Genomic DNA, 19,366 nt, shown 5'->3' with positions numbered 1-19,366 from the left:
AAGGTTGGGACAAAACCTTCCAAGCAATTGTTCCCAAGAAGCAAGCTGTAGTGGCCATTCTAATATTGAATAAAGTAGATTTTCAACCAAAAGTTATCAAAAAAGATAAGGAAGGACACTTTTTACTCATTACCGGGGAAATCTGTCAGGAGGAACTCTCAATCCTTAGCATATATGCTCCAAATACAAAAGCACCCATATTCATAAAAGAAACCCCACTAAAGCTCAAGAAAAAATATTTTACCCCACAAAATAATAGTGGGAGACTTTAATACCCCACTCTCATCAATGGACAGATCATGGAAACAGAAACTGAACAGGGACACTGTAAAACTAACAGATACTCTGAACCAACTGGAATTAATAGATATCTATAAAACATATCATCCTAAAACCAAAAAATACAACTTCTTCTCAGCACCTCACTGTACCTTCTTCAAAATTGACCACATAATTGGACACCAAATGAGCCTCAATTGATACAAGAAGATCAAAATACTCCCATGCATAATTCCAGATCTCCCTGGTCTAATGCTGGTCTTTAATAACAACAACGACAACAAAAAGCCCATATACACATGGAAACTAAACAATGCTCTATTAAATGATAGCAGGGTCAAAGAAGAAGTAAAGAAAGAAATTAAGGATTTTCTAAAATTTAATGAAAATGAAAACATGACATACCCAAACCTATGGGATGCAATGAAAGCAGTACTTAGAGGAAAACTCATAGCTCTGAGTGCTTCCAAAAAGAAACTGAGAGAGAGCATACACTTACAACCTGATAGCACAGTTGAAAGCTCTAGGACAAAAGGAAGCAGATACACCCAAGAGGAGTAGACGGCAAGAAATAAAAAAACTTATGGCAGAAATAGACCAAACAGAAACAAAAAGAACCATTGAACAAATCAACAAAACCAAGAGCTGGTTCTTTGAGGAAATTAATAAGATTGATAAACCCTTAACCAGACTAACTAGAGGGCAAAGAAAGAGTATCCAAATTAACAAAATCAGAAAGGAAAGTGGAGACATAACAACTGAAACTGAGTTGGTCATTCACCATGACCAAGTAGGCTTCATCCCTGGGATGCAGGGATGGTTTAATATATGGAAATCCATCAATGTAATCCACCATATAAACAAACGCAAAGAAAAAATACATGGTTATCTCACTAGATGCTGAGAAAGCATTTGACAAAATCCAACATCACTTCATGTCAAATGTCTTGGAAAGAACATGAAACCAAGGCCCATGCCTAAACATAATAAAAGCAATATACAGCAAACCAGTAGTCAACACCAAACTTAACAGTTCGAAACTTGAAGCAATCCCACTAAAATCAGGGACTCAACAAGGCTGCCCACTCTCCCTCTACCTATTCAACATAGTACTGGAGGTCCTGGCTGGAGCAATTAGACAAAAAAAGAAAATCAAAGGGTTACAAATTGGAAAGGAAGAAGTAAAAACATCACTATTTGCAGATGACATGATAGTGTACTTAAGCGACCACAAAACTTCCACCAGCGAACTCCTACAGCTGATAAACAAGTTCAACAAAGTGGCTGGATATAAAATTAACTCAAACAAATTATTAGCTATCCTGTATTCAAAGGACAAACATGTGGAGAAAAAAAATAGGGAAAAGATACCATTCACAATAGTCACAAAAACTATGAAATACCTTGGTGTGACTCTAACTAAGCAAGTGAAGGACCTCTATGAAAAGAACTTCAAATTTCTAAAGAAGGAAATCGAGGAAGATCTCAGAAAATGGAAAGATCTCCCATGCTCATGGATTGGTAGGATCAACATTTTTAAAATGGCCATCTTACCAAAAGCAATCTGCAGATTCAATGCAATCCCCCAAAAAATTCCAACCCACTTCTTCATTGAGTTGGAAAGAGCAATATGCAATTTCATCTGGAATATCAAAAGACCTAGAATAGCGAAATCCATCCTCAACAGCAAGAAAAAATCTGCAGAAATCACTATCCCTGACCTCAAGCTATATTATAAGGCAATTGTGCTGAAAACTGCATGGTACTCGTACAGAAATAGGCATGCGGAACAATGGAATAGAATAGAAGATCCAGAAATGAGCCCTCACGTATATGGTCACTTTATTTTTGACAAAGGAACTGTAAACATTCAATGGAAAAAGGACAGCCTATTCAACAAATGGTGTTGGTCCAACTTGCACTCAGTATGCAGAAGAATAAAAATAGAACCTTTCTTATCTCCTTGTACAAAGCTCAAGTGTAAGTGCATCAAAGATCTCCACATTAAACCAGGTACACTGAAACTATTAGATGAGAAAGTAGGGAAATCCTTAGAACACATAGGCACAGGAGAAAACTTCCTGAATAGAACTCCAATGGCTCTCACTCTACAGTCCAAGACTGACAAATGGAACTTAATGAGATTGCAAAGTTTCTGTAAGGCTAAAGACACTCTCAAGGAAACAAAACGGCACCCAACAGAGTGGCAAAAGATCTCTATCAACACCACATCAAATAGAGGTCTAATATCTAAGGTATACAAAGAATTCAAAAAGCTAGACACCAGAGAATCAAACAACCCTATTAAAAATGGGGTACAGACTTAAATAAAAAGTTCTCAATTGAGGAATATCGAATGGCTGAGAAACATCTAAGGAAGTTCTCAACATCCTAAGCCATCAGGGAAATGCAAATCAAAACAACCCTGAGATTCCACCTCACACCAGTCAGATTGGCCAAGATCCAAAACTCAGATGACAGCAGATGCTGGTGAGGTTGTGGAGAAAGAGGAACACTTCTCCACTGTTGGTGGGGTTGCAATCTGATACAACCACTCTGGAGATCAGTCTGGGGGTTCTTCAGAAAAATGAACATACTACCTGAATACCCAGTTGTTCCACTTCTGGGAATTTACAGCAGAAACGCTCTGCTCAAACATACAACAAAGATACATGCACCACAATGTTCATTGCAGCTCTATTTATAATAGCCAGAAGCTAGAAAGAACACAGATGTCCTTCAGTAGATGAATAGATACAAAAATTGTGGTACATTTACACAATGGAGTACTACTCAGCTATCAGAAACAATGATTTAAAGAAATTCTTTAGAAAATGGATGTATCTAGAGAATATCATCCTGAGTGAGATAACCCAGTCACAAAAGAACAGACATAATATGCAGTCACTGATAATTGGATACTAACCCCAGAAAGTTCTGTACACCCCAAAAACAACTCACAGATTGTGTGAAGTTCAACAACAACAAAAAAGAATATATTTTAATTAAAATAGATCTGTATCACATCCCCCTTTTTCCCCAAAGCTCCTCCTAGTTTTTCTCATATCCCCTCAAATTAATATCCTCTTTTTCTATATTATTGTTACATATATACACACGTGTATGCATATGTACCCACAAATACTTAATTACAACCTTAAAAATGTATTCGTATACTTTTATGTAAAAATGCTGAAAATTTGTACATTTATTTTGTTTTTTTAAAATAAATTTAAAAAATTAGAAGAATAAACTCATATATCTAAGAAATATTCTTAGAAATGTTCTGTGTCCTGAGCCATCATAGAAATGCAAATTTAAACTACTTAATGGTATCATCTGATCTTAACCCACTCAATATCAACATAACAAATTCCAGTAGAAACATGGGAAACAGACAAATCTCATAAAATCTTTTAAATTGTTGTGAACACTATGGAAATCTGTGCAGTGGTTCCTTAGAAAAGCAGAAGAAAACCCACCATATATTTCCTGGACAAATACCCAAGTACTCAATGTTCTACAACACAGACACATGATCGTTTGTACTCACTGATGCTTTATTCATAATGAATAAGGCAAGGAAAGAGTGTAGATGTCTATCAGCTGACTAATAGATGTCAAAAATATGACAATAGAATTTCATTCAGTTACAAAAACTGAAATTGGCTGATAAATAGATTTATCTGAAAAACTGAGTGAGTTAAGCAAAAAAGAAAGGCAATCTTCCCATGTTGTCATCCATAGAAACACACACACACACCACACACACACACACACACACACACACACACACACATACACACACACACAGGACTAGCATCCAAATGAACGCCTCTGCCTGCAGAGTCCAGAGTCCCCAGTTTAGGATTAAAGGCCTGTGCTATCTCTGTCTGGCATTTACAGTTCTCTACTTCAAATATTGGCTTGTGTGTTTAATTTCAAGTACCCATAGAATCCAGGAAACTGGAAAGGGATCTTTAGTGGGGAGAGGGAATAAATACCTTATGGAAGAAGGGAAGATGAGTAGTAGAAAGGGAAATTTAAGTGGGAATAGGGTTGGTAGGGTATGAAAGAGGATAATGGCTTGGAAAACTACCTGTAAAGGTCTTATGTGTTTTTAATAGGTTTTCATATTTTATCATCTGTCATTTTTTTCCTTTCTTTCTATTTTTCTTCCTTTCTTTTTTTCACCTGTCATGTATATATCAGCCTAATATGTATGTATGCATGTATGTTGTATGTATGTATGTATGTATGTATATATATATGTATGTATGTATGTATGTATCTATCTATCTATCTATCTACGCATACAGCTATCTACCCATATATCTGTCTACTATTTATCTGTCTATTTTCTATCTATCTACGTATCTATATTTATATAAGATTTTAACTAGAGTTGCCCTACATAGGGTATTATGCTCCTTCAATAAGCTATGATTTTCCAAGTAAAAATCTGTATCTTCTGTGAAATAGTTGCAATCTGGCAATCTGAATCCAAGAACACACACACACACACACACACACACACACACACACACAAACACACAAACACACACACACACAATAACAAAAGATTATGCAAAGTGATTACATATGTTTTGTCTCAGAGGTGTTGTGATATGGAAGCATATACAATTCAGTAAATTTAATCTACCTCATAAACAGCCTGAAAACCTAAATCTTCATAATAATCTTATTAGATACAGAAAAGGCCTTTAACAATAACATCTAACATTCCTTCACATTAAAAGTTCTTGGAGAGATTAGGGACACAAGGGAGATATCTCAAGAATACAAAGGCAATGTGTAGCAAATCTCCATCTAACAACAGCCTAAACAGGAACAAACAGAGCAATCCCACTAAAATCAGAAACAAAAGAATAGTGTCTACTCTCTTCATACCTACTCGACATAGCACTTGAGTGAGATTAACCAGCTGTAGAGATGCCATACTGAAGAAAGCCGGGGATACTGATGGTCCTTAGTTTTTGCTTACACGTTTATTTTTTCCCTGTTTTTTAACGAATATTTTTATTATTTTTGTTAAACATGGTTTGATCATATTTATCTCCTCTCTTTTTCCCTTTTCCTCCCTTCCCTTCATCTTCTTTCCTTCCCGGTGACATAGAGAAGACGGAGTCTAGGCTTGGAACCTCTGTGCGTCACTCAACAGGTCTGGGGAGACGTTGGCTCCGTGCACTGGAGATATCATTTCCTGTAAAGGTTCTAGTGGCAGTGACAACATTACTTACCTGGACCCAAGGAGAACACAGGAGCCGCAAAACACACCTATAGTGCCTTTGGAGCTGCTTTGGATCAGCAAGTCATGGTCCAGAACAAGAGCCAATCATCAAACGCAATGGAACAAGCTTCGGAAGCCAAGGAGACATCTGTACAGGAGAAATCCGAGGAAGAAAAGAAATCTGAGAGTGCCAAGAAAATAGATACGTACCTGATAACAATCCCAACTGCTGTGAAGAAGTTTGCAGTTATGCCAGATAAGAAAAATGCAGTTCCGGAACACAATGATTCTCCTGAGGAGCCATTTGGTGTGGGCCCTCTAGTTTTCCCTTGTTTACAGCGTTTCAACAACGTTAAGTCCTTCCTGCCTCTGTTCATGTTAGCGATCATTCCACATGGTAAGTTGGACAAGGGGATTTACTGAGGTAGATATGAGGCTGATACACTGTGGGAAGGAGAGGATGGATGATCTCTGACTTGTTTTCCAAACACGAATGAAAATGCTCCGCCATTGCCTGTGGTCTTTTTGTCCCTGCTTCACATGGGCTACAGCTTCAGAACTGGTGAGAATGTCGTGTCGAGTTAGTGTGTGTTATTTATTGATCGGGTTGAATGTTTGGCAGTTTAAGATGTAAATGAAAACAACATCGCCACCATAAATTTGAAACATTCCCAACAAACAAGGTTTCTGCCTGGAATTGTTTTCCTCATCTTTGAATTAAGGGGTGGTGAGACTTCAAGTTGTAGAGATCCTAGAAAGAAATCCATGATTGCTTTTATCCATATACTGTATTCATTTTCCTCTTGCCTCCTCCTTCTGTTATGTTATTTTAGTTATATATTTTTACTAATAATTTTTGTAATAACTTGGAAGCTACATTTGCCCACTGGCTTCCTGCTGGTATCCACACTTAGAGATTGCCCGTGAGAGGCTGGGGCAGTAGGGATCAAAAGTGTAGACAGAATCTTCTGTGGTTTTCCGATTTGGGTGACACTGTGAGCCTGTGGTCCTGGGCTGTAGAGCAGCAGGGGACCAGTTGGTTCTCAGAACTTCTGGAGCTCTAGGAAGGATGTGGATTCCTAGTGATTGAGCAATTAGGCAACTGCAGCTAAGGTTGCTTCAGCAATGGCATATAATTTTTCCACTTTGCAGATGCACCCTGAGTTTTGACTAGGAACTGTTTTCTGTTTTCATTGCAGGAAATTAAATCTTTGTGCAGCTATTTCTTGTTTCTTTTTTTACATGCTGAATGGTGATTGCACACAAATAACACTACATATATTTATATCATGCTTTTTAGAATGATTTATTTAAATGTATATATTAGTTTTATTTTAATGAAGATTGAAAATGCTCAGAAATACTAAACTTCAAGAACATAATCAAATCTCTGTAACAAGGTTATACTTTGAAATCCAAACTGGGTTTCAAATGCCTTTATAATTTCAATTTAAAAATAGGTAAACATGCATTATTTTGTTTACTAATTTTTCAAAATTAGAACAAAATACGTCTAATACAGTGATAAGATGAGTTAATTGTAATTGATCTCTAAGAGAGTAAAGGTGGTTAAAATAACTCCTCATATTTAGGTATAAAATTATGAAAGTTAATATTTTTTATTGTTAGCTTTTGCTCATTGACAGTGTCTTGTAATAAATTTAAACTATTGATATAATTTTCTTTGAATGATTATAATGGTGGCCTGTTTTGTCTATTAAAATGGATTACATTGTCTTTTGTCTTTTATCTTTCTAGGTATGGTATTTGCTCTTGCTGATCTGAGTTTCAAAGTATATGTATTTCAATTTTCTGTATCAAATACACAGGCATTCCTAATGGATTCTACCGATTATTTTGCTGCCTTTGTGATTTCACTTTTTATAGCCTACTTTTCACACAGAGGAAATAGGGTAAAATGGGTGGCAGCTGGCAGCTTTGTGACAGGACTGGCATCCCTTGTTTTTGCTCTTCCCTATTTTAATTATGAAATTGTGAAAGTTGGCGCTATAAAAGAAGGTGAGATGTTTTTCTAATATACTTTCATATTTTATCAATATTTATTTAATTCTGTCCTTTAAGAAATTGAACATAGTTTTTGATGTATGTCTGTGTGTCCTTTCTCCTGCGTGTGTTTATGTAAACATGCTTAATAATACCTACAGTCTAATTTTTCTCTTTGAGAGAGATGAGTTGGGAAAAGATATTGTGGGATAATTTATAAAATTATTTCTTTTATGCAATTTTAAGGATCATTAGAGACCTATGAAAAGTCATTTAATTATTGTACATGATACTTTCATTATTCTGTCTGTTTTATTCATAACACAGACCCATATAAGTTCAAATACAGGAATAATCTTACATAGAATGTGGGGGTGACTAGAAAAGTAATCCCTTTCAAAAGCTCTATGCTATTAATTGACTACTATTTGACTCTACAAAAATAGTGGCTTTGTGACATTGTTCAGTGTCGATTTCACAAATTTTTCTATTCATAGTAAATAAGATCTACATGAAAAGTCCTTGGAATATATTTTTAAAACTGTTTTCTCAGATGGATCCTTATGTACAGGTTTTTATTGGCATGTTAAGCTGGGTTTTAACAATAAATTATGAATAATGCATATGTATCCATGTGCATATTAATGTATATCAATGTTTTTGGAGTTTATAATGTTTACTAAGTTTATACTTACTTTCTTAACACTGAAGAAAGTAAGTTTTACATTAGCCTACACTTGCATATTACAATTCTTTTCTGTCCCTCCAGTGAAAGCGAAGCAGCTGTCCTCTAGAGATTATTCTGTGTGCCCCAACTTCATTCTTCTTTCCATGTGTCATCCCCTCCTGCTGCTGTTTGAAAGGTCCCCTTTTCTGTCACCTCTCACTAGTGATTAAACATAATCAAATTAATTCGTTCCACATTTGAAACTTTGACCATGTCTGTGTGTTTTTCAATACTGCATGATAACACCCTATTTCTCTCTTCCAACACTTCCTATATCCTGATTTTACAACCCTCACATATTGTTCCCTCTCTCTGTACATTTTCTCATTTTGTCACTCTCAAATTAATGTATGATTTGTATTCACAATGGCTACATTGTAATTAAGGGATGAGGGGAAGTTATATACCATAAAAGTTAAAATGTTTTGAGTGTTCTGCATGTATGTATATGTGCACACCATGAACAGGCTGATGCCTGGTTGTCAGAATCCCTTAAATGGAGATCTGGATGGGTTTGAGCTTTCAATTAGCTGCTAGAAACAAAATCCTGCTTCTCTGGAAGAACACCCACATCTCTGAAATGGTGAGGACCTTTTCGGCTCCAAGTTCTTCTTACTCTTTTTATCATCTGTTGAAATCTTTTTATTCAAAAGTATATGATCGACAACACCATGATTTTGTATACATTTCTTTGACCAACATCAGCATGACTTTTAACTAAAATGTCATAATAATTTTTTTCAAGTCATTAACGCAACTCACATTATTTACTATAGTTACACCTTATGTGTTCTCAATGACCTTTACTCCTCATTTGTAGTATTGAGAACACCCTACCTCTAAATAATTTTTGTCAATTTTTATGTGTGCTACCTAAAAAGTTACTTATAGTTCTCAATTTTTATAGCAGAACATTTTTTGTTAATACTCAAAAGCTTTACCAGTAGAAACCTGAGAAATATGATCCTTAAGAGTAGGTGAACTAGTAAGTTCAGCTTTCTAGATCAAGACAGAAGTAATTGGACTTGAGATGTATTTTATGACTGTGATGAGCCTGAAGAATTTTCTTATATCTATTTAATATGGAGTCAAATTGGCATTTGAGTGTCACATGTATTTCATCAGTTATTCATCTGCTAGAGATCTCAGAAAAATATATTGACTATAGTTACAATTTTACTGAGAGTTTGCTTGTTGCAAAAGAAAATATATTAAAAAATTCCAATTGTAATTACAAAGACACATATAGAGGGTCATTGAGATAGTTAACATGAGCCTCCCAACAGGATTTTAAAGGACTATCTGGATCACATACTCAAACATATTAACCAGAATGAATAGAAGAATAGAATTAAGAAAGAGTGACTGTTATAAGTTCATCCACAAATGGGTTCTGCAAGGACCACACAACATTTCAGAAGAGGCATCAGAAGGAGAGAGCCTGATGGGGTGGAGGCTGTGGAATATAGTGTGAAACATTGAATTTAGGCATAAAGTAGCCATTGTAGTCTTGAACTCATGGAAGAACAGAATTCAAAGTATTGGAAAATAAGTACAATAGGCATTATGTATGTATAAATGTGGGTATATATAAAAATATTTGTGTACATGTAATCTTGTGCATATAAATAACTATACCATTTCATAATCTGTGTATCTCTTTCAGTATTCCCGCCCATTTTCTTTTAATGTGCCATTTCTATATAGAACATACTGAGGAATTAATTGTATGATTATACGCAATCAAAGAAAAAGAGAATAATGCTTGTAGCAACAGAAAATTAAATGTACATTAAAATTTGAATTCAATTCAGTAAAATATATTTCTTATCTTTCAAAAGACTTGTGCCTAGAAGGAAAAAAGACAACTAAAATTTGTGGTGAAAACGTACTACCGCACAAATCAGCATGTATCTACATCTTCATCTTCGGGCAGTTTCTCCACGGAATAGCAGGGATGCCAATTTATATGCTTGGTGTAACCTTCCTTTTTGACCACATTCCCACAAGGTTATCTGGATCGTATTTAGGCAAGTTTTTTTTTTTTTTTTTTTATGTATGGCCTAATTTGAATAATTATCAGATTTCTGTGTAGTTTAGCTGCTTGCTAAGAACTATTGGCCAGGTGATGACACTGTACTAACTAATGATGACTTGGTACCATAACTTCAGAATCAGATTAATACATATAATTATGATGTTAGGAACACTAGTTAAAGCAACTAGACATCACTGAAAAGTTTTACAGAAATAGGAAGTATAAGAATGTTTTAGGTGGCAAAAATTTCTCTTTGTCCTCTGTTTCTCTTTCGCTGAGTAAGTGGGTAGGAATATGGAGGGTCAAGGAGAGGGTAGACAGGCGACCAGTGCTGGGGGGATGGAGGAGAAACAGATAGCTGCACACACTATCATCACTTTTACTTACAGTGTCTTATGTAAATTGTATCCTGCATTAAATGAGTATAAATTCAATACCAAGTAATCTGTCTGGTAATAGATTCTGATCCTGGTAGGCATGAATGAAGTATTTTCACAGACATGATAGATAACATTTTCCCTTTTTTATTAATCATTTTATTTGTTTACATTTCAAATGACACTTCCCTTCCAATTTACCCCTTCACAAACCCAAAACCCCATCTACCCTACATCAATCACCTCTCCATTTATTGTGGGTGCGCCTCTATCCACTCACCCACACCTGTCTCACTCCTCTAGCATCTCCCTATGTTGGGGTATCAATCCTCCATCTCCTCATATTGATACCACATAAGGCTAGCCTTTGCAATATATGTATCTGGAGTCCTGACTCCCTTCATGTATACTCTTTGGTTGGTGGTTTAGTCTCTGAGAAGTCTGTGTGGTCCAATTAGTGGATATTGTTCTTCGTAAAGAGTTTTAATCTTTTTCAGCTACTTCAGTACTTCCCCTAGCAATTCCATTGGGGTACCTGGGCTGGGCTCAGTACAACGACTGGCTATGAGTATCTGCATCTGTATTGGTTAGGTACTGGTAGAACCTCTCAGGGAACAACCATATCAGGCTCCTCTCAGCAAGTACTTCTTGGCATCAGCAACAGTGTGGAGGGTTTTGTGTCTGCAGATGGGAAGGATCTCTAGGTGGGGCAATCACTGGATGGCCTTTCTTTCAGTCTCTGTTTATATATTTTTTGTCTCTGTCTTTTGCTTTATACTTTGCATGGGAACACTTCTGGGTTAAAATTTTTGAGCTGAGTAGGTATCCCCATTCCCCAACTGGGGCTCCTGCCTACCTATTAGAGGTGGTCTATACAGGTTTTATCTTTCTTTTGTTGAATACTTCTGCTAAAGTAACCACCATTGGGTCCTGTAAGCCCTTTGAATCCCTGGTGTCTGGTACTTTCACGTACTAAACCCCAGTTCCCTACCCTCCAATGCTACATGTTTCTATTCAATTTTGTGACCCTCTGTACTAAAGAAAATATTTTCTAGTTCCATCCATTTGTCATTATATTTAATAGCTAAGTAGTACTCCATTGCATAAATGTACAACATTTTTCTGTATTCATTCCTCTGTTGAAGGACATCTGGGTTATTTCCAATTTTTGGGTATTATAAATAAGGCTACTGTGAACATTGTAGAGCATATTTCCTTGTTATATGTTAAGAGTATATTTTGGTTATATACCCAGGAGTGGTATAGCTGGGTCCTCAGGTTGTACTATGTCCAATTTTCTGAGGAACTACTAGACAGTTCTCCAGAGTGGTTGCACCAGCTTACAAACCCATAGAGAGTGGAGGATTGTTCCTCTTTCTCCACATTCTCACCAGAATCTGTTGTTACCTGTATTGTTGTTGTTTTGTTTTGTTTGTTTGTTTTTTCAAACTGGGCTTTTGATCTTAGATTTTTGGACTGGTGTGAGGTAGAATCTCAGGGTTGTTTTGATTTGTATTTGCCTGATGATTAAGGACAATGAACATGTCTTTAGGTGTTTCTTGACTATTAGATAGTCCTCAGTTGAGAACTCTTTGTTTAGTTCTATATTCCATATTTTATATGGTTATTTGATTATCTGGAGTTTAACTTCTTGAGTCCTTTGTATATATTGGATATTAGTCCTCTATCAGATGTTAGATTGCTTAAGGTCTTTTCTCAATTGCTGGTTAATGTTTTGTCATATTGACAGTTTCCTTTGCCTTACAGAAGCTTTGTAATTTCATGAGATCCCATTTGTAGATATTTGATCTTAGAGTATGTTGCGTTCTGGAAATTTTCTTCTGTGCCTATGTGTTCTAAGCTCTTCCCCACTTTCTCTTCTATTAGTTCTAGTTTATCTGGCTTTATGTGGAGTTTCTTGATCAACTTGAACTTAAGCATTGTAACAGCTAAGAGGTACTCCATTGTGTAGTTTTGTCCCATTTTTCTGTATCCATTCTCATTATGAAGGACATCTGTATTGTTCCCAACTTCTGAATATTATAAAGAAGACTACTATGCACATAACTGATCACATGCCCTTGTTATATGTTGGAGAATCTTTTGGTATATGCCCAGTGGTGGTATTTCTGGGTCTTCTAGTAGAACCATTTACCATTTTTTTCAGAAACAATGAGATTGATTTTGAAAGTCCAAACTGCAGTTCCAATTTGTCAAATGTTGATCTTAGAGCATGGACCTTTGGTTCAGGAAATTTTGTGCTGTGCCAATGTGTTTGGGGCTCTTCCTCCTTTTCTCTTCTCTTAGTTTTAGTATATCTGGTCTTTTGTGGTAATCTTGGATCAACTTGGATTTGTGCTTTGTAAAAAGAGCTAAGAATGGATCACTTTACTTTCTTCTCTATGCCAACTGCAACTTTAACCAGTACCAATTTTCGAAAATGATGGCCTGCCTTCTTCTGTGCACAGAACCACAGGCAGTGCCTGTACACAACAACCACTGAGCTGAGCACCCAGAAGACACAGGAACACTCTCACTCCCAAGTCCATGCGTGAGCCCACAGTCTCACTATACTACCTATCTGCGGAGAGAGCTCCAAGAACTTTCAGGGTGCAAGTATCATGTTTCTGCTTGGGTCTGTACACTTCAGGCCTCTGTTTGCACCCATAACTAGAGTCAACCTACCAACATTAAAATTCAACATCTGCCCATAGAGGACTAAATACGCAGGACCGATCTCCTTCCAGAGCCCATGGCCTACAGACTCACAGGATAGACATGCTTCATTTAGAGACAACAAGATCAACTAACATCAAAGATAAAAAGATGGCAAGAGACAAATACAAGAAAATAAAAAATCTCCTAACCCAAAACATCCAGAAAATGCAGGACTCAATGAGAAGACCAAACCTAAGGATAATAGGTGTATAAGAGAGTGAAGACTCCCAATTAAAAGGCCCAGTAAATATCTTCAACAGAATTATAGAAGAAAACTTTACTAACCTAAAGAAAGAGTTGACCATAAACATACAATAAGTCCACAGAACTTCAAATCATTGGAGCAGAAAAGAAACTCCTCCAAACATCAGATAGTCAAAACACCAAATGCACAAAACAGAGAAAGTATACTAAAAGCAGTAAGGGAAAAAGACAAGTAACATATAAAAGCAGACCAAGCACAATTATACCAGACTTCTCAACAAAAACTATTAAAGCTAGACGATTTTGGACAAACATCATACAGACCCCTTTCCATAAATAATGTTCCAGGACAAGACCAAATTTACACAATATCTATCCACAAATCCAGCCCAACAAAAAATAATAGATAAAAAAAACTTCAACACAAAGAGAGAAACAACTTCAACACAAAGAGAGAAACAACACCCTAGAAAAAGCAAAAAAAAAAAAAAAAAAAAAAAAAAAAAAAGCCTCTTGCAACAAACCCAAAAGAAGAAAAGCAAAGAAAAAGATTTCTACCTCTTACAACAAAAATAACAGGAAACAACAATTATTATTGCTTAATATCTCTTAAAATCAATGAATTCAATTCCTCAGTAAAAAGATATAGACTATCAAACTGCATATAAAAAGAGGATGCATCATTTTGCTGAATACAGGCAACTCATCTCAAAAACAAAGACTGGCATGACATCAAAGTAAAAAGATGAGAGAAAAACTTGCCAGGCAAATGGTCACAAGAAACAAGCTGGAATAGACAGCCTAATATTGAATAATATATATTTTCAACCAGAGGTTATCAAAAAAGATAAGGATGGACACCTTTGACTCAACAAAGTAAAAATCTATTAAGATAAACAAGGGCACCTACATTTATAAAAGAAACACTACTGAAGCTCAAAGCATATATTGTACCACATGCAATAATAATGGGAGACTTCAACACCTACTCTCATCAATGGACAAATCATAGATGTAGAAACTGAACAGAGACACAGTGAAAATAGCAGAAGTTACAAACCAAATGGATTTAACAAGCATCCATAAATTATTTCTTGCTAAAACAAAAGACTGTATGTTCTTTCGGTATCTTCTCCAAAAATGACCATATAGTTGATCACGAAAGAGGCCTCAACAGATACATGAAGATCAAAATTTTCCCATGCATTCTATCTGATCACCACGGACTAAGGTTGGATTTCTTTTTTTTTTCTTGTTTTGTAAATATATATATATATATGTATATATATATATATATATATATATATATATATATATGTATATATATATATGTATGTATATTTATATATATACATTTTTTTGTTTTCTTTTTTTCTTGGAATTCATACAGTCTGTGAGTTGTTTCTGAGGGAGTGCAAGCCTCTGGGGTTAGCATCCCACTATCAGTGATTGCATATTATGTCTGTTCTTTTGTGACTGGGTTATCTCACTCAGGATGATATTCTCTAGATGCAGCCATTTTCTTAAGAATTTGGTTAAGTCATTGTTTCTGGTGGCTGAGTAGTATTCCATTGTGTAAATGTACCACAATTTTTGTATCTATTCATCTTCTGAAGGACATCTGGTTTCTTTCCAGCTTCTGGCTATTATAAATAGAGCTGCTATGAACATTGTGGTGCATGTATCTTTGTTGCATATTAAAGTGTCTCTGGGGTATATGCCCAGAAGTAGCATAGCTGGGTCTTCAGGTAGTACTATATCCAATTTCTGAGGTATCGCCAGACAGATTTCCAGAGTGGTTGTATTAGTTTGCAACCCCACCAAGAGTAGAGAAGTGTTCCTCTTTCTCCACATTCTCGCCAGCATCTGCTGTCATCTGGTTTTTGGATCTTGGTCAATCTGAGTGGTGTGAGGGTGGAATCTCGGGGGTATTTTGATTTGCATTTCCCTGATGGCTAAGGATGTCGAGCACTTCCTCAGATGTTTCTCGGCCATTCGGTGTTCCTCAACTTAGAACGTTTTGTTTAGCTCTGTACCCCATTTTTTAATAGGGTTGTTTGATTCTCTGGTGTCTAGCTTTTTGAGTTCCTTGTATTCCTTAGATATTAGGCCTCTATCTGATGTGGTGTTGGTAAAGATCTTTTCCCATTCTGTTGGTTGTCGTTTTGTTTTCTTGACAATGTCCTTAGCCTTACAGAAACTTTGCAATCTCATTAAGTCCCATTTGTTAACCTTTGATTTTAGAGCTTGAGCCATTGGTGTTTTGTTCAGGAAATTTTCTCCTGTGCCTATGTGTTCTAAGGTTTTCCCTACTTTCTCATCTAATAGTTTCAGTGTATCTGGTTTAATGTGGAGATCTTTGATCCACTTACACTTGAGCTTTGTACAAGGAGATAAGAAAGGGTCTATTTTCATTCTTTTGCATGCTGAGTGCCAGTTGGACCAGCACCATTTGTTGAATAGGCTGTCCTTTTTCCATTGAATGTTTAAGGCTCAGTTGTCAAAAATCAGGTGACCATATATGTGAGGGCTCATTTCTGGATCTTCTATTCTATTCCATTGATACACATGCCTATTTCTGTACCAGTACCATGCAGTTTTCAACACAATTGCCTTGTAATATAGCTTGAGGTCAGGAATAGTGATTCCCGCAGATGTTTTTTTGTTGTTGAAAATGGATTTCGCTATTCTAGGTCTTTTGTTATTCCATATGAAATTGCACATTGATCTTTCCAATTCCTTAAAGAACTGGGTTGGAGTTTTGATGGGGATTGCATTGAATCTGTAGATTTCTTTTGGTAGAATGGCCATTTTTAAGATGTTGATCTTTCCAATCCATGAGCATGGGAGATCTTTCCATTTTCTGAGATCCTCTTTTATTTCTTTCTTTAGAGGTTTGAAGTTCTTGTCATACAGGTCCTTCACTTGCTTTGTTAGAGTCACACCAAGGTATTTCATAGTTTTTGTGAAAATTTTGAAGGGTACCTTTTCCCTAATTTCTTTCTCCACATGTTTGTCCTTTGAGTATAGGAAGGCTACTTAATTGTTCCAGTTAATTTTGTATCCAGCCCCTTTGCTGAACTTGTTTATCAGCTGTAGGAGTTCTCTGGTGGAATATTTGGGGTCACTCAAGTACACTATCATGTCATTGGCAAAGAGTGATGTTTTTATCTCTTCTTTTCCGATTTGTATCCCCTTGATCTCCTTTTGCTGTCAAATTGCTCCAGCCAGGACTTCCAGTACTATGTTGAATAGGTAGGATTTCAATAATAACAAAAAGACCACATATGTACAGGAGCAGAACAAGGCTCTAATCAAGGAAAGTAATCAAAGATATTTTAGAATTTAACAAAAATGAAGGCACAACATAACCAAATTTATGGAATACAATAAAAGAACTACTTAGAGGAAATCTCATAGCACTAAGCACCTCAAAAATAGAAACTGGAGAGAGTAGACACTCACAGCTTTACAGCACACCTGAAAGCTCCAGGACAAAAAGAAGCAGACACACGCAAGAGGAGTAGATGGCAGGAATAATCAAACTCAGCTGAAATCAACCAAATAGAAACAAAAAACAAAAACTATAGAAAGAATCAACAAAACCCAGAGTTGGTTCTTTGAGAAAATCAACAAGATCAATAAACCTTCAAGCAAACTAACTTGACTAGAGCACAGAGAGAGTATCCAAATTAACAAAATCAGAAATGAAAGTGGAGACATAACAACACAAACTGCAGAAATTCAAGAAAACATCAGATCATACTATAAAAGCCTATACTCAAAATAGGTAGAAATCTAGAGAAAATGAACAAATTCATAGACAGATACTAAGTAACAAAGTTACATCAGGGTCACATAAACCATCTAAGTAACCCCTTAACCCCTAAAGGAATAGAAGCAGTCATCAAAAGCCTCCCAACCAAAATAAATAAATAAACAAATAAATAAAAAAAGAAAGAAAGAAAGAAACAAAGAAACCCAAGACCAGATGGGTTTAGTGTGGAATTTTATCAGACCTCCATAGAAGACCTAATACCAATAGTCACCAAACTATTCCACAAAATAGAAACAGAAGTAATATCACCCAACTCATTCTTAGCAATCACAATTGCACTCATTCCCAAACTACAAAATGGCCCTACAAAGAGAGCTTCAGAACAATTTTTCTCATTAACATTGATGCAAAAATACTCAATAAAATTCTTGCAAACAGAATTAAACACCACATCAAAAAGATCATTTATTATTATCAAGTAGGCTTCATTCCAGAGATGCAAGGATGATTCAATATACAGAAATCTATTAATGTAATCCACTATATATACAAAAAAAGAAAAAAACTCACATGGTCATCTCTTTAGATGCTGAGTAAGCATTTGAAAAAATTCAATACCCCTTCATGTAAAAAGTCTTTGACAGATCAGGAATTCAAGGCCCATACTCAAACAAAGTAAAAGCAATATACAGCAATCCAGTAGCCAACATCAATCTTAATGGAGAGAACTTGAAACAATTTCACTAAAACAAGGGTCTAGACAAGGTTGCCCAATCTCTCTGCCTACCTATTCAATATACTACCAGAAGTACTAGCCTAAACAATCAGAGAGCAAAAGGATGTCAATGGATACAAACTGGAAAAAAAAGAATTCAAAATATCACTATTTTCAGATTATATGAAATATATATAATGATCCTCAAAAATTTTCCAGAGAACTCCTACAGCTGATAAACAACTTCAGCAAAGTGGCTGGATATAAATCGAACTCAAACAAATCAGTAGCCTTCCTCTACTGAAAGTATTAAAAAGACTGAAAAAGAAAGAATAGAATCAACACCCTGCACAATAGTCACAAAGACTGTATAATACCTTGTTGTGACCCTAAACAAGTAAATGAAGGCTCTGTATGATAATAACTTCAGGTCTCTAAAGAAGAAAGTTGATGAAGACCTCAGAATGTGCAAAGATGTTCTATGCTCATATATTGGAAGAATTAGAATAGCAAAAATGGCCATTTTGCCTAAAACAATCTACAGATTCAATGGAATTCCCATCAAAATTTAAACTCAATTCTTCATATAGTTAGAAAGAGCAATTTTCAAATTCATTTGGAATAATAACAAATTCAGGATGGCAAAAAACTATTCTCAACAATAAAAACCTTCCAAGGAAATCGCCATCCCTTACCTCATGGTGATTTACAGATCAATTGTGATAAACAACATATAGTACTGGTACAGAGACAGGCAGGTAGATCAATGGAGTAGAATCAAAGACACAGAAATGAACCCACACACCTATGGTCACTTGATCTTTGACAAAGGAGCTAAAAATATTCAATGGATAAAGGACAGCCTCTTCAACAAATGGTGCTGGTTCAACTGGCAGCATGCAGAAGAATGCAAATTGATCTTTTCTTATGTCCTTATACTACGCTCAGGTCTAAGTTGATCAAAGACCTCCACATAAAACCAGGTACATTGAAACTAATAGAATAGCAAGTGAGGAAGAGCTTAAAACTCATAGGCACAGGGGAAAATTTCCTGAACAGAACACCAATGGCTTATGCTCTAAGAAAAAGAATCAACAAACGACACCTCATAAAATTGCAAAGATTCTGTAAGGCAAAAGACACTGTCAAAAGGACAAAACAGCGGCCAACTTATTGGAAAAGATCTTTACCAACCCCACATCTGATGGAGGGAGAGTATCCAATGTATACAGAAAATGCAAGATGTTAGACTCCAGAGAAGCAAACATTCCATTA

The 19,366-nt window shown here is 35.9% G+C and overlaps 1 protein-coding gene across 1 annotated transcript in view; it reads left to right on the top strand.

Moving 5' to 3' along the window:
* Positions 1-5,647: 5,647 nt before the first annotated feature.
* The window catches only part of LOC308433272 (solute carrier organic anion transporter family member 6C1-like), a gene marked incomplete at both ends in the record, with an annotated part of 69,734 nt that continues 56,015 nt past the window's right edge, over positions 5,648-19,366 (top strand). Inside the window, 2 exons of the mRNA XM_080933273.1 lie at positions 5,648-5,927; positions 10,103-10,291. Coding sequence (XP_080789399.1) covers positions 5,648-5,927; positions 10,103-10,291 — 469 coding nt within the window. The remainder of the gene's footprint in view (positions 5,928-10,102; positions 10,292-19,366) is intronic.

The sequence above is a fragment of the Micromys minutus genome (genome assembly GCF_963924665.1).
Source record: "Micromys minutus genome assembly, chromosome: 19".
NCBI classification, from domain to species: Eukaryota; Metazoa; Chordata; class Mammalia; order Rodentia; family Muridae; genus Micromys; species Micromys minutus.
The sequence above is the reverse complement of the archived record's forward strand: the minus strand, read 5'-3'. Positions and strand labels throughout refer to the sequence as shown.